The sequence below is a fragment of the Cydia pomonella genome, chromosome 11 (genome assembly GCF_033807575.1).
Source record: "Cydia pomonella isolate Wapato2018A chromosome 11, ilCydPomo1, whole genome shotgun sequence".
Taxonomy (NCBI): Eukaryota; Metazoa; Arthropoda; class Insecta; order Lepidoptera; family Tortricidae; genus Cydia; species Cydia pomonella.
In genome coordinates, this window is record NC_084713.1 from 3,739,253 (window position 1) to 3,759,581 (window position 20,329).

The 20,329-nt window shown below is 34.2% G+C and overlaps 1 protein-coding gene across 1 annotated transcript; it reads left to right on the forward strand.

Annotated features, from left to right (window-relative positions):
- The first annotated feature begins 4,924 nt into the window (after nt 1–4,924).
- Nucleotides 4,925–6,537, forward strand: LOC133522652 (uncharacterized). Its single transcript, XM_061858039.1, has 3 exons — nt 4,925–5,182; nt 5,437–5,623; nt 5,705–6,537. Exons 1-3 carry the CDS (start codon nt 5,165–5,167, stop codon nt 5,803–5,805), a joined length of 306 nt encoding a protein of 101 aa, XP_061714023.1. The 5' UTR covers nt 4,925–5,164; the 3' UTR covers nt 5,806–6,537.
- The last annotated feature ends 13,792 nt before the right edge of the window (nt 6,538–20,329 follow it).

A 20,329-nucleotide genomic window follows, 5' to 3' on the forward strand; every position in this document is an offset into this window, starting at 1 on the left:
TGATGTCACAATTTAAGTTTGGATTAGCCTCTCAGTCAGAACAAGGCCTAATGAATGACCACCCTAAGATAATATGGAATGAATGGCTCTATTTATATAGGATAGCCTAATCGCCTACTGCGGTTTGGGATGCAATCTGGTTAAGCAGGGTTTAAATAATGAGGTAGTAATAGTTTCATTGGGCTTTAGTGAGTTATTATAAAGTAACGGGATTTAACGGGGTAAGTTATATTCTAAAGTTTACCTTAGATTTAAGGCTCGATAATGGGGTCTGTACCCCTAGTGTAAATATTTTCGACAGCGAAACGTGACGTACGCGTTTGCGTTAAGTGTCATTTTGTATGAGATTTTTGACTTTCCAAAACGTCCCGCTTGGCGCGCTGTTCAAAAACCCATACAAAATGAGACTTAACGCAAACGCGTACGTCAAGTTTCGCTATAGACTAAATTTACGCTAGGGGTACTGTTCTCTAGTGAAGCTATTATTATTCAAAACATAAATACGTTTTGAGTCCTAAGGGGTATAGTTACAATTAAGTATTTTTGAATCAGGAACTCAAGATTTTTCTCCCCAATTCTGAAGGGATCCTATTACAAAGCTGATTTTGGCTATGTGTATATTTGTAATTAAATAAATGAATGAATTGAATCGTATTCGTTCCACATACATATATTTCTAGTTATGTCAGATTTCATGATATGTATTTTCTAAAAAGCCTTGTACCAATTTTTTTCATTAAATTATGTGCATATAGAGTAACATAAAAACAATATAATACATATACAATAAGATCTTGGTAATCCGGCACTTCTGTGGTCCGGTACCCCCACTAAAATAGGGGTGTAAGCGATCATTTTATGACCAAATTTACTACGTGATGCGCTTACATTATCACTCTTGAATATCTTTATTAATGCCTAAAATTAAGATATTAGTAGGCATAGTGTATTATTTCGACACACATCAATATAATAAGCAGATGTGCTATAACTTCCAGTAATTCGAATTTCCCAGTTATACTGCTCTATTATTTATTTAACCTTTATTGCAGAATACAGAAAAGTACAACTGGCGGACTTAATGCCTTAAGGAATTCTCTACCAGTCAACTATTGTCCAAACAGAAACTTACAATTGGTGCGGAAAAGAAAATCAGGACAGAGAGATAAAAGTCACTATCTCATCTCATCTCATTTCATCCCGTCACATCCCATCCCATCTCATCTCATCTTATTTCTTATGTCAGCATTAGTGCTGGATTAGTGAGATTGTACTGTATTATGTTTTTTAAAGTCCACAATAAACTGAGTAAACAGCAAGTTCACTATTCGCTTCAATAAATGTTATAGTTGCAACTACCGACACTCAAATTCAAGCCATCCACAGGAAACCTAAGCAATTACTCTATAGACCAACAGTCTACACATTAATTAGCAACGTTGATTTACACCTTCAGGGGCTAAATACGGTACGGTAGCTGAAGACCACCGCAATTACTAGACGACCTGAATTTAGGTATTATAATAAAATAACATAAGAAACTCAAAATTCCATACAAAATGAGAACGCAAACGCGTACGTCACGTTACGCTATCGAATAACTTTAAACTAGGGGTTCAGAAGAATTTCCTTCTGCGCAAATATTGAATGACTGCTCGCCCACTATGGAAATTAAATTCATTAATACTTAAGCGGACTGAACTGTTGGGAATGTGCAGCGAGAAATGTAGCTCCGCCACGTTACGTATGAAACCGATATGGCATTTGGAAGTTTCCGAGTGAAATATTTTATTGTACTAACGAATTTTCGCTTTGCAAACATCAGGTTTAACGGAGGTTTAAACTTAGCTGCAGGTATTATGAAATACGAGTTACACTTTGAGAGTTATGATGTTGAGTTGTTTTTTAATGGATTTCAAAGTAGGAGAAAGTAATATAGACCATCTTCTATGCTACAGTTTAATGCTAACACATACACCTCACGCATACGCGCACACACACACACACACACACACTCCCACACATACACCTCACGCATACACACGCGCGCGCACACACATACACACACACTCACACATACACACACACACATGTGGCTTCAATTAGTTATTTAGCTCCTTTCTATTTAATAAAATTCAAAGTTCCTGTTACGTTAAATGTAACTTAATTAATTTTTTAGTTAAATTTTTGTTTCTTTTAACCATTGTTTTGTTATTGTTAATTAGCAAACCAGTAAGGAAGAGCGGTATCTCTTGACACAGGTATCTTGTATACTTAAAAAGAGGCGCCAACCTGCATATTGTTAAGTTATGAAGTTACTGAATAAATTATTTTTATTTTTATTTATTTTATTTTATTTTTTTATTTCATATTATATTTTTACAAATTTATATTTAATTTATATTTTTTTTATTTTTTTATTTTATTTTATTAATTGTTTTTTTTTTGAAGCGGTGGTGGCCGAGTGGATATGACGTCCGACTTTCAATCCGGAGGTCGTGGGTTCAAATCCTGGCTCGTACCGATGAGTTTTTCGGAACTTATGTACGAAATATCATTTGATATTTACCACTTGCTTTTCGGTGAAGGAAAACATCGTGAGGAAACCTGCATACATCTGCGAAGAAATTCAAAGGTGTATGTGAAGTCCCCAATCCGCATTGGGCTAGCGTGGGAACTATAGCCCGAGCCCTCTCGCGCATGAGAGGAGGCCTGTGCCCAGCAGTGGGACGTATATAGGCTAAATTATTATTATTATTATTTTTTTTACATGCTTTTATTTAACTTGCCCTATTAGTATGTACGGTCAACCAATTTGATTCCTAGGCCACTATAGAACCATGTTATAATGACTTCTACGACAGTACTTATTGAGTGATGCATATCATATATAGAGTAGTTAAAGCGACAAGGTTCTATAGTGGCCTAGGATTCAAACTGGTTGACTGTACGTTATTTTGTTAGTGTCAAATCTTGGAAGCTAAATATGACACACTTCCCGATTTCTGGTTGAGCTAACATTTTGCATACATTAATAAAACAGATGACATTGCAATATTATGATGATATGGAGCTGATTTGATGATAGAGACAGGAGGTGGCCACGGGAACTGTGCGATAAATCAACACAAACTAATTGTGTTTGGGGTTGTTAGAATTGTCTCGACAAGTATTTGTTGCCCGTGGAAAGAAAAGTACAGACAGCGAGAAAAACTTGTACCAAAAACTTTTTAACAAAAAATAAAACCGACTTCAAATATTACCAAAAGCGCCATACATGTACCTATAACATTTGAAGAGTTCCCGCGATTTCTCCAAGATCCCATTATCAGACCCCGACTTGGTGCTAACGGGACCATCTCAGGGTTATACCCGTTCGATAAAAAAAAAATTGAAAATGGGTCACGATTCTCGGAGATATCGAGTAACATACATACAAAAAAAAAACTGTCGAATTGAGAATCTCCTCCTTATTTGAAGTCGGTTAAAAATGGAATTTTTGCCAATTTATTTTTATGTTTATTCAGTTATAATGCTGAGCCTCGGACGCTAATTAAGACATTCCATAATATACTGATTTGTGTGTTCGGTAATACTTATCGCCTGAGTCACTCTTTATAGGTACCTTTGGTTTAATGACACAGAAATTAAACAAACAAATACCTATTATGTGACACTACATTTAATTCGACCGGGATCTTTTATATTGTTTTTATTGAGCTCCCGATATTTCGACACAGTTATATGCATCTTGTTCACAGGTAACACCCGTGTAAATATTATGTGGTATTTAATAAGCCTTTCCACGATGGGCTATCTATCAAGCACGTTAATATAACGTGGTACAAGAGTTCTTCTAAAAAACGTTGCTACTACCTATATTGTCGCCTGGCTGACGGGAAAAAATAACAACAAAAAAAGGTTATTTAACATAATAAGTTTATTCACCATTTGCCATTACGTCCGCTTATTGTTTAAATAATTAAATAAATTGTGAAATATTGTTAAAACTTTTCACTTAATCAAATCATGTTGACTTTCAAAGCCATGTTGAGTATTAGGTTCTGAATTCCGAAGCCAGTTATTATTAATTTCAGTGTAATATTTTGTACCTTGAACAAAGGCCAGTCTAACTTTATTGTCAGGGGGAAGGATTTAATTCTAGGATTTAAGGTACGGTCAAATATTAAGTCTAGATATGATATGGATCAGATATGTCAGCCATATCCATATAAATTTATCTAGACCTAATATTTGAGTTCGAATCGGGCCGTAAATCGTTTAATAAATACAAAAAATTAAAATTCAAAATTCAAAAAATTATTCTGCAAGATTCAAAGATTCAAAGAATTTATTTGCATAGAACACAGTAATATAAAGGTCTTACAAGATAAAAGAAAATCCGTGCATTCAGTCTGCATGCAGGCGTGCAAATATTTAAAAAAACAGTCAATATATATAAAAATAGAAACAAAAATTTAAAAATATCAAATTTACACAATGTCAAGTAAAATAATAATCGAGGGTCGAAGTTAAACAAAATGTCAAAGTTATAATAAATAAAATAGAATTTACAATTATTTCCTGAATATGAATGTCAATTATCAACTAGAAATTTCAGCAGCATGTCAGTTGTGATCTAAATATTTTTGTACACTATAGAAACAATTATCAAGAAGCCAAGCAGTCAGTTTATTCTTAAATCTATTTCCTTTCAATAATTTGATGTCATTAGGTAATCGATTATATATTACTATACACATGTTATATACATTTTTTTTGTAAATAATTTTATAAGCTCGTGGTTTATGTAGCAAATTCATAATATTTGGTCGGGTCTGTCTGTGTATCACTTCCCCACGTTTTTTGAAAAAAGGTCTATTGTTATTTACAAACATGCATATTTCTTTTATGTATAACCCTTAATAGGGTGCTAGGAGTATATTTCCCATCAATATTATTGGGTGCTCTAATCTCTCTGAAGGCAGATATATCCCTCCTTATGTCAAATATAAAAAGTACATTACGTTTGTCTACGATAAAAATTAAAACCGTGAAACGGAACGCAAAAGTTTTTTGTTTTCTGTCAGATGCCAAAGTGACAACGTCAGTCGGTGTCATCAACCATGGTGAAATTGAACAAGAAATTTGATAAAAATTCATCATGTTGCGAAAAAATCCGGTAAGTTTTATTGAAGTAGTATTATCGATAGGTTTTGAGTTGCTTTATGTAATTATAGTAATATATTTGTGATTACTGTAGTATTACAATGTTTTTTTGAGAATTAAAAGATGTGGGAAATATAGTACTACTGACCGTATAGGAATGTTATTTTTTCATGGGTGGGATATATGTTCCTTGTGACCGATAAGAAATCCCTTTCTTGCATACAAGTGATATAAATATCAACATACTATTGAATGTTATGATTACAGAACAAGAAAACTCTTGATTTTTCAAGAACTGAAGATGTCGATAGGGCGTTAAATATGTTGTTAAGCTCCTCTGAGAGTGAGGAGTCGGAAACCAGCAACCATAATGATCAGTGGACAGAACATACGTGGATGATAACTAAATTGGATGAGATGCAAAATAACGACATGGAGGTGGATAATTTGTTTGGTAAGTTTATTTATCTATTATTTTTTTTGTTTTTATGAAAACATTAGTTACAGTTTATATATTTTAACACAACTTTTGCAGGTGATCAATTCAACAATTTGGCTGAAGAGGAAGCCATTCAAGAGAGAGCAACTAATAGTTTACCTGCTTTATTAGTTAGTAATATAAGCTGGACTTTATAAATCATGGGGTTTATAAATTCATTTTATATTTCACTATCTACAAAATAAATTAAATAATTAAAATATTGTATTATACATAATATGCATATATGATATTTTAATTATTATGTAAACAGGATATTTCTAAGCCCGTAGTAGAGCCTCCGAGTCAAGAGTGTATATTAGATGTTCCATCACCATTCCAAACCTTTGCTGAAATGGAAGACATTGCAAGAATGGAAGGATCCAACACCCCGCAGCCTGAGGATGAGATGGATATTTCAGTTATGGAAGAGCTGGTACCTAACCCTGCCATCAATCAACCACCAACGGCTCAACCACAGCCACATCAACCAGTTTCAACAACACTAATAAATAAGTTTTCAACCACAAATAACATTTATATACCAAGAGCTCCCAGACCCAGTTATGCTACAGCTCAAAATAGGCAGCGTATATGGGCCATAGCGGTGGATGACTGGAATGTCCCATCATTTGACCGGCCACTACAGGTAAACAAGGTGTATAACAATAGAAGTATTCCAAAAGATTATTTTAAGGATATATTCACTGACTCAACTCTAGAAATGATTACATTAAATACAAATAAGTATGCTGACTGATGTTACTGAAAAAGAAATTAATGCTTATTTAGGTATGATGATATTAATCATTTCTATTAGGAGGAAACTGATTGCCAATAGCGGTCTGAAGGAACATATTTCCCACAGGTTTTTTTTATATTAAAATAAATAATTTTTGAAATCTAAGTATGGTGTTTTAATCTTCTACTTGAATAAAAAAATATACATTTGTTTCAAATACTCTAATATAAGCTCCCATGCCATGCCCTATTAAGGGATAAGCAGGGTAAGGGGAGTATCTGCAATTTTTTAAACAGTGGAATGCAAGGGTCTTCAGGCCAGGCGTTACAGATAGCCCGAACACATTTTTTCTGAATAATGAATGCTCTTTCAACATCGACAGAATTACCCCACATAATCAAGCCGTAGTGAAGGACTGAAGACACATATCCGTGATAAGCCGCCAAAGCTGCTTCCACAGATATTGTGTTTCTCAATCTTCGTAGAGCAAACACAAATCTGTTCAGTCTAACACAAATTTGCTCGATGTGGTCTTTCCAGTGTAAATGGTCATCTAAAGTGAATCCTAGAAACTTTACAGAAGATACCTCATCTACGTTTGCATTTTGGTACTGGACTGAAATTGGTACAACATTTGAATTATAAGAGGTAATCTGCATACATTTAGTTTTAGTAATGTTAATTTTTAAATCATTCATATTCATCCAACTAATAATGTCATTTATAGTATTATTTATTTCTTGATTGAAAGTTAACCTATTATTACATTTTACCAGAATAGTCGTGTCATCTGCAAACATTATTATTTTATTGGGGGTCACATTAGGCAAGTCGTTTATATATATCACAAAAAGCAACGGACCCAAAATACTGCCCTGTGGGACACCGATGTGGTTTGTTCTAAACTGAGAGCGGAAAACCTCTTTAGTGGTTACATTATTGAATTCTACTAATCTACTGATCTCTGTACATTGCGATCTGTCTGATAAATAGCTTCTGATCCAATCGAGCGCTCTTCCTCTGATACCATAATGTTCTAGTTTGCTTAAAAGTTTCAAGTGATTTACAGAATCGAATGCTTTTGACATGTCTAGGAAAAGCGATGCCACTGGAGTACCTTTATTGATGTTTTCTGTGATGAATTTTACGAACTCAAACCCAGCATGGGTTGTTGATTTCATTTTACGAAAACCAAACTGTTCCGGACATAATATGTTAAATTTTGTTAAAAAATTACTAAGTCGGGTATGAAAAGCTTTTTCAAATATTTTTGACATTATAGGTATCAATGCGATGGGTCTATAATTGCCTGGGTCCTGACTGTCACCTTTTTTAAAAAGTGGCTTGAAGTAGGCCTCAAAGGCTCTTTTACAAGCCAATACAACATTTATAGTAACATCATATAGTGACATGAAAAATACATAACAACATTTATAAATACAACAGCCAATACCTGGGTAAACATTACATTATAATAATCTTAAAATAAATAATTACTACAATACAATAGAGATGTATAGTCTCTATGGTTAAAAACACATTAAATCTGGAGATGTAAAAGGTCCCCAAAGACAGAGTACTAATACTAATAGCCCTAAAATCTACGCCTCATTTCAATTTGCGTTAGTACCTAGTAATAATACACGCTGTTTACAGTCGGTACAACGAATGTCGCCCGTCTCACGAAATATACACACAAGTTATGCGTCACGAGCCTCGTTCGTGATAATTGTAGTGTCTCGAGTATTACTGTCATAGCATTGACCCTTACTGGAAATGTAGTCATTGATTCGTACATTTAATATTTAGGTTACAATCTGTACGAGAAAATACTAATTAAACAAATCCTGTAATCAGTGTTACAGTTCACCGAAAATAAGGGCTGGCAAAAATACGTACCTATCCTAAATTCGCCTTTAATACATAACTTCGCCTACACTGACATTAAATTATAATTTCACTAAAATTTGTGTCATGGAATAAATGGACATACGGCCCGATTCGGAGAATGAAATACGATAACGATAAGTTCTGGTTTAGATAAGTTCTCATTTAGATATCGTTTGTATGTCGTATTATTGACAGAAGTAGTTAGATTCGGGCAGCCAATGTCACTTTGACGTTAGAAATATCGTAGATAGATCTTATTGGGATCACAGCGGAATCGAAATAAACGTCAAGTTTGACATGTCGTTTAGTTATCGATCTTTTAAAGATCTTTCCAAGATCCTAAACGTGTCTTAATCATTCTTCGAATCGGGCCGACAGTTAAGATTGTAATAAGTTTAACACGGTATACAATAGTATAGCACAGTATAAAAACAAAAAAAAATCCGGAACCCTGAAAAGGCAAGCTGCTGCTGACATTTTTATTTTTATACTGTATTTAATCTGATATTAATTTGGATTTTAACTTGATTTTAATTGTGATATTAATTTGATTTTTTTATTAGACTAAGTTATTATTTAATAAAAAAATTAATTAATTTATTTGTGACTGTGATTATTTATTTAAAATTAATGTTATAAAATAATTAAACTGTGGATACTAAAGTAATTGACATAATCTTTAAGATAATTTGTAACTAATTTTACGTATATGGGTATAATACCTGAAATAAATAGTTCAATTCAAATTCAATTCAGTATAATTTTCATAATATTTTGGCGAATTATGCGAGTGGCGAAAGTCGAAAATTTTACAATTTTTACTTTTTACCTGTAAATTATTATTAATCAGCTTTTTTTATTGTGTTAATGTTTAATGTTTTAAACCTCCGTCGCAAAAAGATGGCTGTCTGTCTTATCGTGGCATCGTAGCTCTCGAACGGATGGGCCGATTTATGGAAGGGAATATTTAATAAATAATTTTTTTTTTCTAAGTTGTTGTCTAAATGTAACTTACTAGAAAATACTTTTTCATACAAATAATATTTCGCGATTTGATTTCCCAATCTAAAAGTAAAACATGAAATACATACAAGTCTAATAATAGGTGGTGTCTAGACAGGCCAAAATCTTAATGCGTAAAATTACAAATGCTAAGGTAATTTATTAATAGCAACATCGTTATATGGAACTTAAAGAGTTAAATATGTACTTGGGCTATTTTTGCCGAAAGAGGATTAGAAAAAAAAAACAATAACTAGCAGTTACTAAAATTAAAAGCCCGTTTTAATAACTTTGATGATTATGAGACTTTTCAAAGTAAAATGACGCAACACAGTTATTTAACTTCTTTATTTAATTGACAGTACCACGTATATGAAAATAGATCAATAATATAAATTCAATTAATATAGTAATTAATAATATAAAGATAGCCGAAAACCGAGATGGATGGATATTGAGGGGGAGGCCTTTACCCAGCCGTGGCTTCGCCGTTACTATGAGTATACAGTACTGTTCCGTGTACATATTTTTGATATAACCGCAAACTTAAACTAGACGTAGGTTTTAGTGCTATTAAACGATTCGTACTCACTTGTGACATCGCGTTATAAAAAGCGACCTTTTGAAATAAAACAAAAAAGTGATACATTGCTTGCTGAATTATTTTATATGGAAAAATATTTTTATGAAACCTATGAAAGTGTGTTCATTAAAGCCTAAACTAACTAGGATATCCTGATATATATATTTAACAATAAAAAAAGTACAGATCTACGATCTCGTTTTCAAAAAAAAAAGATAAAATGTAAAAAAAATTTTTTGAAGGCAATTTTTATCTTTGTTATTAATTCTCGAGTTATTGTGGAAAATGCAGTCGCATTTGTCGCCATAAAACTTTGAAGGCGTGCAATTTTAAAATGGTTGTGAAAAAATATAGGTATGGGGGTGATTTGTCGATAAAATTCATTGTACATGGTTAATGGTTTCACTATCGTGTACAAACACATTTTATAGGCTTTAATAATAATAGTATGCAGTTTTATTTATTTCGTTATCATAAAATCATCTACTAAAGCTTGAAGATTATGAAGCATAAATAAATCAATTCAATGTATATAAATAAAAATGAAATCAACAATCATATCACGATTATTGAATCAATAAATTGTCAATTTGATATCCAATCTCGGTGCAAATATAGAAATTGTGCGCCGTTCAGGCGCAATATTGAGATCGTATGGAATATTATTAATTTCATCCATCGCTTCCTCTGATTACCGTTTAACTGGTAATTATTAATCGTTTTGCCTGGGAACGTAAATCGCAAATTTTCTATATATTAAGAGATAAACGACTAGTATACACCAAATTGGGACGATAAGACATAATTTAGGTAGGTACTTTAAAACTCCCGTGAGACCTGAACATATTAAAATGAACCTTAATGTTAGTACGTCACACGACATTTAAAATCGAATATTAAAATTATTTTAAAATAGGCGTCCAGCGTCTTTTCGACTTAATAATACGTGAGTGACAAGTTTTTAAATATTTTTAATATGATGAGATATGTTGAATTTTATAACAAATTAGTTAATAGATCAAAAATTCGACGTGCCAGGGTATCGCTGGAGCGACATGGTGGAAGCGGATCTGTGCGAACTTCGAGTCAACAATTGGCGAGAAGCCGCACAGAAGTCGCAGGACCGAGAAAAGTTGTGTCGGAGGCAAAGTTTCATTTTTGGTCGCTGAGCCAACGGAGCACGTTAGTGAGTAAGTAGATCAAAAATTAGAAATTTATTACAATAAAATGGATAATGGATATCATATAGTTCATATTTGATCGTCATAACAAACTAGATCGATTGACCCCATAAAAAACATCGCATAAATATTCCTTTACGTATATATTCCTTTACGTTACGTGTCTGGTAGTATAGTATTGTTGCTAAAAAAAATTATACAAAGAAAATAGCGAGAGTAGAAGTTTTGAGTGTAATACTTAAGCGTATCAGAGTTTTGAGATCCGCGGTGTTTCATATAGAATTCGTCAAACTAAAACTGAAGCTCAAGCATTTTAAACACTCAAACATCAACCGTTAGAAAATAAACGTGAAATTACGATTTTGGTTTAATGTACATAGTCACAATAATTATATTACATTATAGGCACAATAACTAAGCAGCTATTATTAAAATCCTCTTAATAACGATGAAGAATTACAAGCCGATTAAACGTCTGATCCAATGCTTTGACAAAATGATAAATGTCAGTCAAAGAAGATTACAACTTTGCCCAACTTTATAATGAAATGACAAAGGACGAAATAATAAGGTGCCTTATTCATAATTTTGCTACAAAATGCTTTATCCGCTTAATAGGTAACTGTTTAAGGAAAATAATTAATAATATCTTTAATGACTTTTGGATAGGAATAAACTTATAATTAGTCTATCTTGGGGCGTATTGAAATTAAATCTTGAATTTCTACTATAAATGAGATAATTATTGTTTTCGGATTATTTGTTGGAAGTTTTAAACAAAGGGATTTGATACGCTTCGCGCTATGCGCTTCATAGAACAGTCACGTCAATATTTCCTATTTCCACATTGTCACCATTTAAAGCACCTTTTCCATTTAATCTAAAAGCAATCGTAACATTACTATTTAAAGTATATATTTCATCGTTCCCTGCGTCGTGTAGAGAAGCCAATTTTACTAAGTGCAGTTCACTTTGCACCATTTCCTGTGACAAGCTGTCAGTGTGAGCGTTTGTCTAAAAGCATTACTATTGAAGTGCCTAACCCATCATCTGAATATATAGGTTAAATTTAAATGCTCAGGCAATAATAGTAATACGTAAGCGGAATCGTTAATACGAAACGGAGAATGGAAGCAAACAAACAGTTTAGTCCAAGTAGTACATTATGCAACGAGAGGGGTAAGTGAAATTTTACCCCCGGAGTTACACACAATGTTTTTCATCATACTTGCGAAGTAAAAACTAAAAAGCGTAAACATTCATCCGCCATACAGGGTTTATTTAGTCACCTACAATAATTTACAGGCTGAATATATAGAAAATGTCAAATAACAGTCAAGAAGTATGTCAGTTTTTTTTCTCGATTTCGGGGTTGGTACAATAAAGTGTTTTACTACTACTAAGATCATATGTTTACAAATTTACATTCTAATAGACAGCCTTCGTTATTTGCTCGTCTCTAAGCTCCACATAATTATTATCTATTTGAATTTACTGGAATTTGAATTAGTTGCCATGCATTAGTGGGTGCTAATAGATATTAATTATTGCAAATGGTATTTGCATTTGTAGATACAATTGCTACGTAATAATTAGCTCTAAGTGCCTAAGTAAGTAGGAGAGAGTGAAGCTTAATTGAACTTTGATTTAAGAAGGGCATATTTTTTTAGAGTTGCCACAACTATTCGCTATTCGGCATAGTATTCGACCGAATACCGAATATCTGTTACATCTAAGAAAAAAATACACAATAAATATAACCGCAAACCACTAAGTATAAGTATTTAATATTCCAAATCATTGGAAATATCCGCTTGGGTCTTGGGGAAGTTTTTAACTATTTGTACACAAACCGAGACTGAAAAATACCATTTTAACTTTTTCATACAAATTTAATGTTATTTTCAATGCCCGATGTCAATCAGTGTATTTGACGTTGCTTGTCACGCTTTAAACATAACAAAATTCGCAATACATTGCGTCTTAGAATTTCAATGTGTAACAAAAATTAAAACATAAGTTATTTTTCAAAGTAGTTGAACAAATGTTGGTCAGTTTGAGGAGTACAGCCTACAGTTTAATTTATTGCTCCTGTTACAGGAAACACCCGGTATAGCTCCAGTTTATATAACAAACGAAATAGAGAAAAAACAAGTTTTTTAGGAAAAACTTAAATTCGCTGTATTTTCTTAACTATGGTATGTGAAGCTACGAGTACATACACTTAATACAGGGCTAGATATTATAAGATATATGTATTGTAAGTACGAGTAAAAAGTTTTAAAGCAATCTAGCTAATAGTCATTTTAAAATGAGAACGTAACTACGTATTTTTTTTTATGGTAGAGGAGGCAAACGACCAGACGGATCACCTGATAGTAAGCGATTACCGCCGCCCATGGACTCCTGCAACACTAGAGGGGTTGTAAGTGCGTTGCCGGCCTTTAAGATGGGAGTACGCTCTTTTCTTGAAGGTTTGAAGGTCGTATCGGTCTGTAAATACCGCAGGCGACAGTTCGTTCCACAGTTTAGCTGTGCGAGGTAGAAAGTTCCTGGAAAAAACGCACAGTTGAGGATTGCCAACCATCTAAGTGGTGAGGATGGAAATGTTGTCGCATAGGGCGATGGCGAAAAGAAGCGGCAGGGATTAATCCGAACAATTCCTCGGAGCACTCCCTGTTATACATGCGATAGAAAATGCAGAGCGAGGCGACATCTCTACTCAGCGCTAAGGAGTCAAGTCGATCCGAAATACGCTGGCAGTCGACAATTCGAGTCGCTCTTCATTGGATGCGGTCCAGAGGAAGAAGCTGGTATTGGGGTGCCCCTGCCTTTAGATGAGAACAGTATTCCATGTGTGGGCGCACCTGCGCCTTATAAAGCTGTAGGCGGTGGGCCGGTGTAAAATACTGCACGATTGGCTCGAATTCGTGTGCGTTCGCTGTATTGGCCCCATTCTTATTAACCGTGAGGCCCGTTGTGTCGTAGTTGAGTCGTAGTGTCGTAGTGTCATTTGTGCAGTTCCACCATACTAGCTCGGCCCGTGCTTTAAGGTCGTCTCTGTGTTGGTCGTGGCCTTGTATAAAACAAACTTGTATAAACCGCCTTTTTACAGTTTAGTGCGGTATATCATAAATAAATAAATAAATATTATAGGACATTATTACACAAATTGACTAAGTCCCACAGTAAGCTCAATAAGGCTTGTGTTGAGGGTACTTAGACAACGATATAATATATAAATATGTATAAATACTTAAATACATAGAAAACACCCATGACTTAGGAACAAATATCCATGCTCATCACACGAATAAATGCCCTTACCAGGATTTGAACCCGGGACCATCAGCTTCGTAGGCAGGGTCACTACCCACAAGGCCAAACCGGTCGTCATGTTTTAACTCAATCAAATTTTTGGAAGTGTTTATCCAAGTATATATACGTACAACAATTGTTAGCTTGTAATGTTTTCAAATAAATCTTGTAACTTCTTAGGGGAAAAGTAAACCACTTCCATATTATTTTGATCTACCAAGATAAATCTTTTTATCCATTTTCATCCTTAGTTGCATAAAGCTTTACCGAGAAGTAATTTACTGTGACAAGCGCACACACTAAGCCGTCTTTTCAATTTCCCAAAATAAACAAACCACCCTGTGTCGCGATACAGCTATAATTTCAATCAGCCTGTGTATTTTCTGTGACAACATACTTTGAGCAAAAAGGTTTGTTTAGCTGAAGAAAGGGATGATTGGAATCGGTCTTAGATTTTATAATATAAAAAAAAAACAATTCAGTATCAAATGTATTCAAAAGAAAATAGGGGGCCACCTAAAATATGTGAAACAATTGACTACTTATTACATTTTTATTATTAGCCTTAATAACAGCCAAAGCCTTGTTTTACTGTTATTTAAAAAATATGGGATGTCTTGAGAAAAATACAGGATGTTTTGTGAAAAATACAGCATGTTTTGTGAAAAATACAGGCCGTGTAAAATGTCAGTTTCTGGCCACAAAAAATTGGGTCCCCACGGATTATTAAAATTAATATTGAAAAGTACTAAAGATTTACTCATATACATATTACGATTAAAAATGAAGGCCTTACCACTTCCACTTTTTTATTCAAGTTAAAACGAGTAAACTTTGAAACTTATATAATGTATGTATGCAAATTTACAGCTCAATCGGAAATCGGAAAGTGGATCAAATTTAGCGTCCAAGATTTGACCCACACTAACTTAACATACTTAAACGGGGAAAGTTAAATCAAAGTTTATAAAAATATCTCTAAAAATTTCTCACTATTCTTAGTTCCTGTTTCACAATGTTAAGTCCTGAATAAGCTACTTGCCACTTATCTGACGAATAAAGTCATCGTTGGCGTTTCACGATCTTCAAATAAGCTAAACTGGTAGATAAACTGGTATTTTTTATAGGAAGTTTTATCTGGCAGTTAATTTACTTGTTAATTTTATATTCACATTTATTTCAAGTTATTTACAATGAATAAAATAAAATGTAATCTTCATACTATAAAACTAAATCTAAAATAATCCCCCCTGGATCGTACCTGGCTCAAAGGCCCCCATTATTCCCGCTGCGTTTCCTCGCTGAACTGCAATGGAGACCTGCTGAATCAGATACGACCCAGAGCGAGGATCGCAGCCCTTCTCTCGCAAGCGACGCCCTAACTCCCTGAAAAGGAGCGAGCCTCGGAACCCCAAGGCCCCGCCGTCACACACGTTCTTTAATTCTATCCAATATTATACTTGGACATTGTGAAACTGACCCTTAGAGTCGATTAGAGTTCTACTTGCAAGATTTTAATTGGATAAATTCATTTTCAATTCCGCCTCTCGAAAGGGGCTTTAGTTAAGAGGCTTAATACAGAAAGAGCGAACTCGCTTATTAACAATATTTAAGTGCCTATTAAAATTGTAATGAACTATTAATTTCTACAATACTATGTAATATTCAGAAAAATGTTATATATATAAAAACATGCAAAAAAGACGCGACCTGTTCGAGGTGATTTTGATCCCTAGTTATTCATTTTTCTTGTTTACATGGTCGAATCTTACATAAAATTAAATCTTTTATCTTTCTTAAAATATACAATTCATGTATATTGGTATTGCATATTTTTTGTACTTCAATATCTAGAAAATAAGTCCGTAACTTTGCGAATCAAGCTAGGTTTATGTAATTCTTCTAAAAATACGTCACGCGTCACGCATCCAACTCAAAATCTTACTTAACGTAAGTACCACCATCAATCAATCATTTATTTATTTCTTTGAATGCGGTACAATAGTATTATATAATAAAACAATTTTTGTTCAGCACATCCTGCTTGAATAGGAATAGAAATAATAAGTATTACCTAAAACTGCATGCAGGTAATAATAAAATAAAATTAAAATTAACAATGTAAAAACATAAATCATAGCGTTGTAAATAACAAAATATCATTCCATAAAAGTACCTATACATATGATTAATAACTGAGGTAGTCAAATAATTAGATAGGTCAAATAATAGCTAAACTAACATTATTAAGGAGCCTCTGGGAATTCTTTTATTGAGTAAAAACATTTTTCTATTAAATAGATAGTCAACTGCTTCTTAAATCGATGAACTGGGAGGTTTCTGATATGTATCGGTATTTTGTTAAATATTCTTGGCGCCTTTCCAAAGAAACTATTTCGCATTAATGCCGTTTTCATAGGCTGAATGTACAACTGTCCCTCATATTGAGAGCGAATTGGTAGCTTACGTCTCTGATGCATATGTAAACAAATCTGGATTACGTTTTATGAATAGAGCTACCTCTAGTATATATAATGAAGGCAGTGTTAGAAGTTTTAATGATTTGAATAAGGGAATACAACTATCTCTTACATACACACCGCAGATAGCTCTTATGCCATAATTGTATTGCTGTCAATTTCCATGAATGATGGCCGGACGCTTTCATCAGCTCCGCAAAACGAATTCTCATCGGGCGAGGAGATAAATGTGTAATTTCATTTTACATGCTACCCTCAAGAGGTTGGACATGGAGCATACAAAATCGCGGAGAAAGCTTTAGGATTTGCCCATAATAGATGTAAACAGCCACTGAAAATCCTTATTAATATTATAAATGCTAAAGTAATTTTATCTATCTGTCAGTTTATTTTATATTTATACTTAAAACACTGAACCGGTTTAGATAAATTTAGTATAAGTAGTAATAGTTTGTTTGGTATGGAAATAGTTTAAGGCCCGGGAAAAGACATAGGGTAGTTTTTGTCAATCATCATTATCATCATCATTTCACGTATACGAGGTTGTCGGTAGAGGGTCAACAGAAGGACATAAGCGGACAGGATGAATTATCATAACGAAGTAGTTTATACCTAATAACTAGTCTTGTATCAAATATACTAATTTTTTTTCTAATTATGATGACTTTCAACTATCATAACATCAGCATTATCATTGCCACCATTTTGGATTTCATCGATTTCTTATTATTGAACTTACTACTTATTGCTTTATGCATAACCGTTTCGCTTAATCTACCTAACTATTTTGGCTCAGTAATCCAAAAATAACCTGTCCCGAACCTGCGCAACTTCCTGTTACTGCCGCGAAGCTGAAGCAGATCCGCCGCCTCACTGTCTTCCCAGCGATACCTGGCAGGGGCGTAGCTACCGCCGTATCTGCCGTATCAATTATACGGGGCCCTCGGGCCACGGGGGCCCCCAACGTGCGTTTTTGTGAGAAATCTTTACCCTTCCTAAGGGCCCCCGAACGAATTTTTATACGGGGCCCCGCCAAGGCACGCTACGCCACTGATACCTGGGCCGACCCACCGGACGGCTACCAGTCGGTCGTCCCAAGAACGCCCTCTTGACAGCCCGATCCTCTCCCATTCTGAGTAGATGACCGAACCAGCGAAGTCTGTGGGCTTTCGTTTGGCCGATGGTGGGCTCGGCCGCTAACTCCTCGATCTCGGCATTTTTCCGGATTCCAACCAACCTAACTAGTTATTTTATTTTTACATTGCATCTTCGTATTTTTCATTACTACAATACACCATATTCTAAACGATGTGGTGAAATAGAAAATTAAAATCCAAAGCTTTGTACACATTCTTTGTGGTGTAAATTGAGGGTTCTTCTGAATTGATTCCCATTCAAATTAAGGTATTGTCGTAAATATTTAATTTATTTCGAGCCTTTTGTTTTGTACACGCTTCTTTTATAAGTATCTGTTGCGTGTATATATATTAGCTAACTCTTTTACTGCGAACCCATCAACCCATGTTGTTTTTTGTGTAATATTATATCTAAAGCTTGGCCCCGGACTCTCTCATTTCAAACATAGGTAGAGAAAATCATATTGTCTTTTTCTTTCGCCAATTTATTCACGGACTTTAATTGTTGAGCCATAATCAACATTGAGGGTTTACTTTTTAGTGTTCCGTAGGCAAATGGCAAAAAACGGAACCCTTATGGATTCGTCACGTCATGTCTGTCTGTCTGTCCGTCCGTATGTCACAGCCACTTTTTTCCGAAACTATAAGAACTATACTGTTGAAACTTGGTAAGTAGATGTATTCTGTGGACCGTATTAAGATTTTCACACAAAAATAGAAAAAAAAAACAATATGGGTTTCTCCATACTTAGGACTGAAACTCAAATTTTTTTCATCAAACCCATACGTGTGGGGTATCTATGGATAGGTCTTCAAAAATGATATTGAGGTTTCTAATATCATTTTTTTCTAAACTGAATAGTTTGCACGAGAGACACTTCCAAAGTGGTAAAAAGTGTGTCCCCCCCCCTGTAACTTCTAAAATAAGAGAATGATAAAACTAAAAAAAATTTACCATGCAAACTTCCACCGAAAATTGGTTTGAACGAGATCTAGTAAGTAGTTTTTTTTAATACGTCATAAATGGTACGGAACCCTTCATGGGCGAGTCCGACTCGCACTTGGCCGCTTTGTTACATTGGAGATATCATAGCGTTGGTATTTACAACGAAATTAGCTTGAACCGTAGATGGCTCAACAATTAAAGTCCGTGACCATACTAGCACCCAAAGGAAATGGATGAGTATAGTTTTTTTTGTTCTTATTTACTGACAAATATGGTTTCACAGACTATAGGCACCGTTTAATTTTTCAATTCGATCTAAGCGTCTTCGAGAAAATGAGCAAAACTACTTTGTCGATTAAAATAAATATTTCAAGCCAGGAAAACAAACGCCAAGCCAGCATATATTTCGTGTTCTTTCAAACGATGTTTCCTTCGTTCTTTATTCAAATACGAAAAGCGTTCAAGTTGGCAGCGCTGACGTCACAGGAACCGGAAGCCGCGCTTCCTGCCCCCGCGCAAACTCGATCAGTTATTTTGAAAATAGAATGGACTCGGATGTGGAATAAATCAGTCGGACGGTTTGGCAGATTGGAACTTGGACTTGGTTAAAAGTTGGTTATCTATAAAATAAACTGTTAGGCCCTCAGCACACGACATAATTCACATAATCAAATCATAAAAAATCTTCTTCATCTGACGAGAAAGTACATCTGACGCCAGTAACGCCATAATTTCAACGAATGAGATTTCTCTTATAAGACGATAACGCTTACGCGTCGCGGTCGCAACGCTTGGTACCCAGAAGTCTACGAGTCTCGTACTCGTAACGTTTATACGATACGCTTACGCTGACGCCTCGTGTGCTGAGGGCTTTAGTCGTAGTTAACCATTTATGTGATTTATGTAAATAGAACTTTCGTAGACTTCATTTACGTAGAAATTCTAGAGCTACACTTAATATTTTTTGGGACGACCTAATGGTAGTTAATAATAACCCACAAGGACAACTTTTTCGATGAAAATGAGACCTTATTTTAGATTTAAAATACCTATAACTTTTAGGATTTTGGGAATAAAAATATTCTGCGTTGTAATATATTTATGATTAAATATTTCAGCCTTATTTGCGTTGCGTGATGATGATATTTCAGCTAAATTTAAAATTTTATAAAAGGATTATTTGAAAAAGCTGTTAAGCAAAATAATATAATTTTAATTAAGTTTATTAATCTATAGTACTAATTCAAATTTACTTACGAAAGTTCATAAATCATTTTCTTATTCCAAAACTTCTTTCTTAATAAAAAAAACTTTCTTACTAATAAGTAGCGTTGCTAATAACTTAAGAAGATTAATTAATATCAGTTTCGTTGAGAAAAGATTAATTATTGAAGGACAGCACCT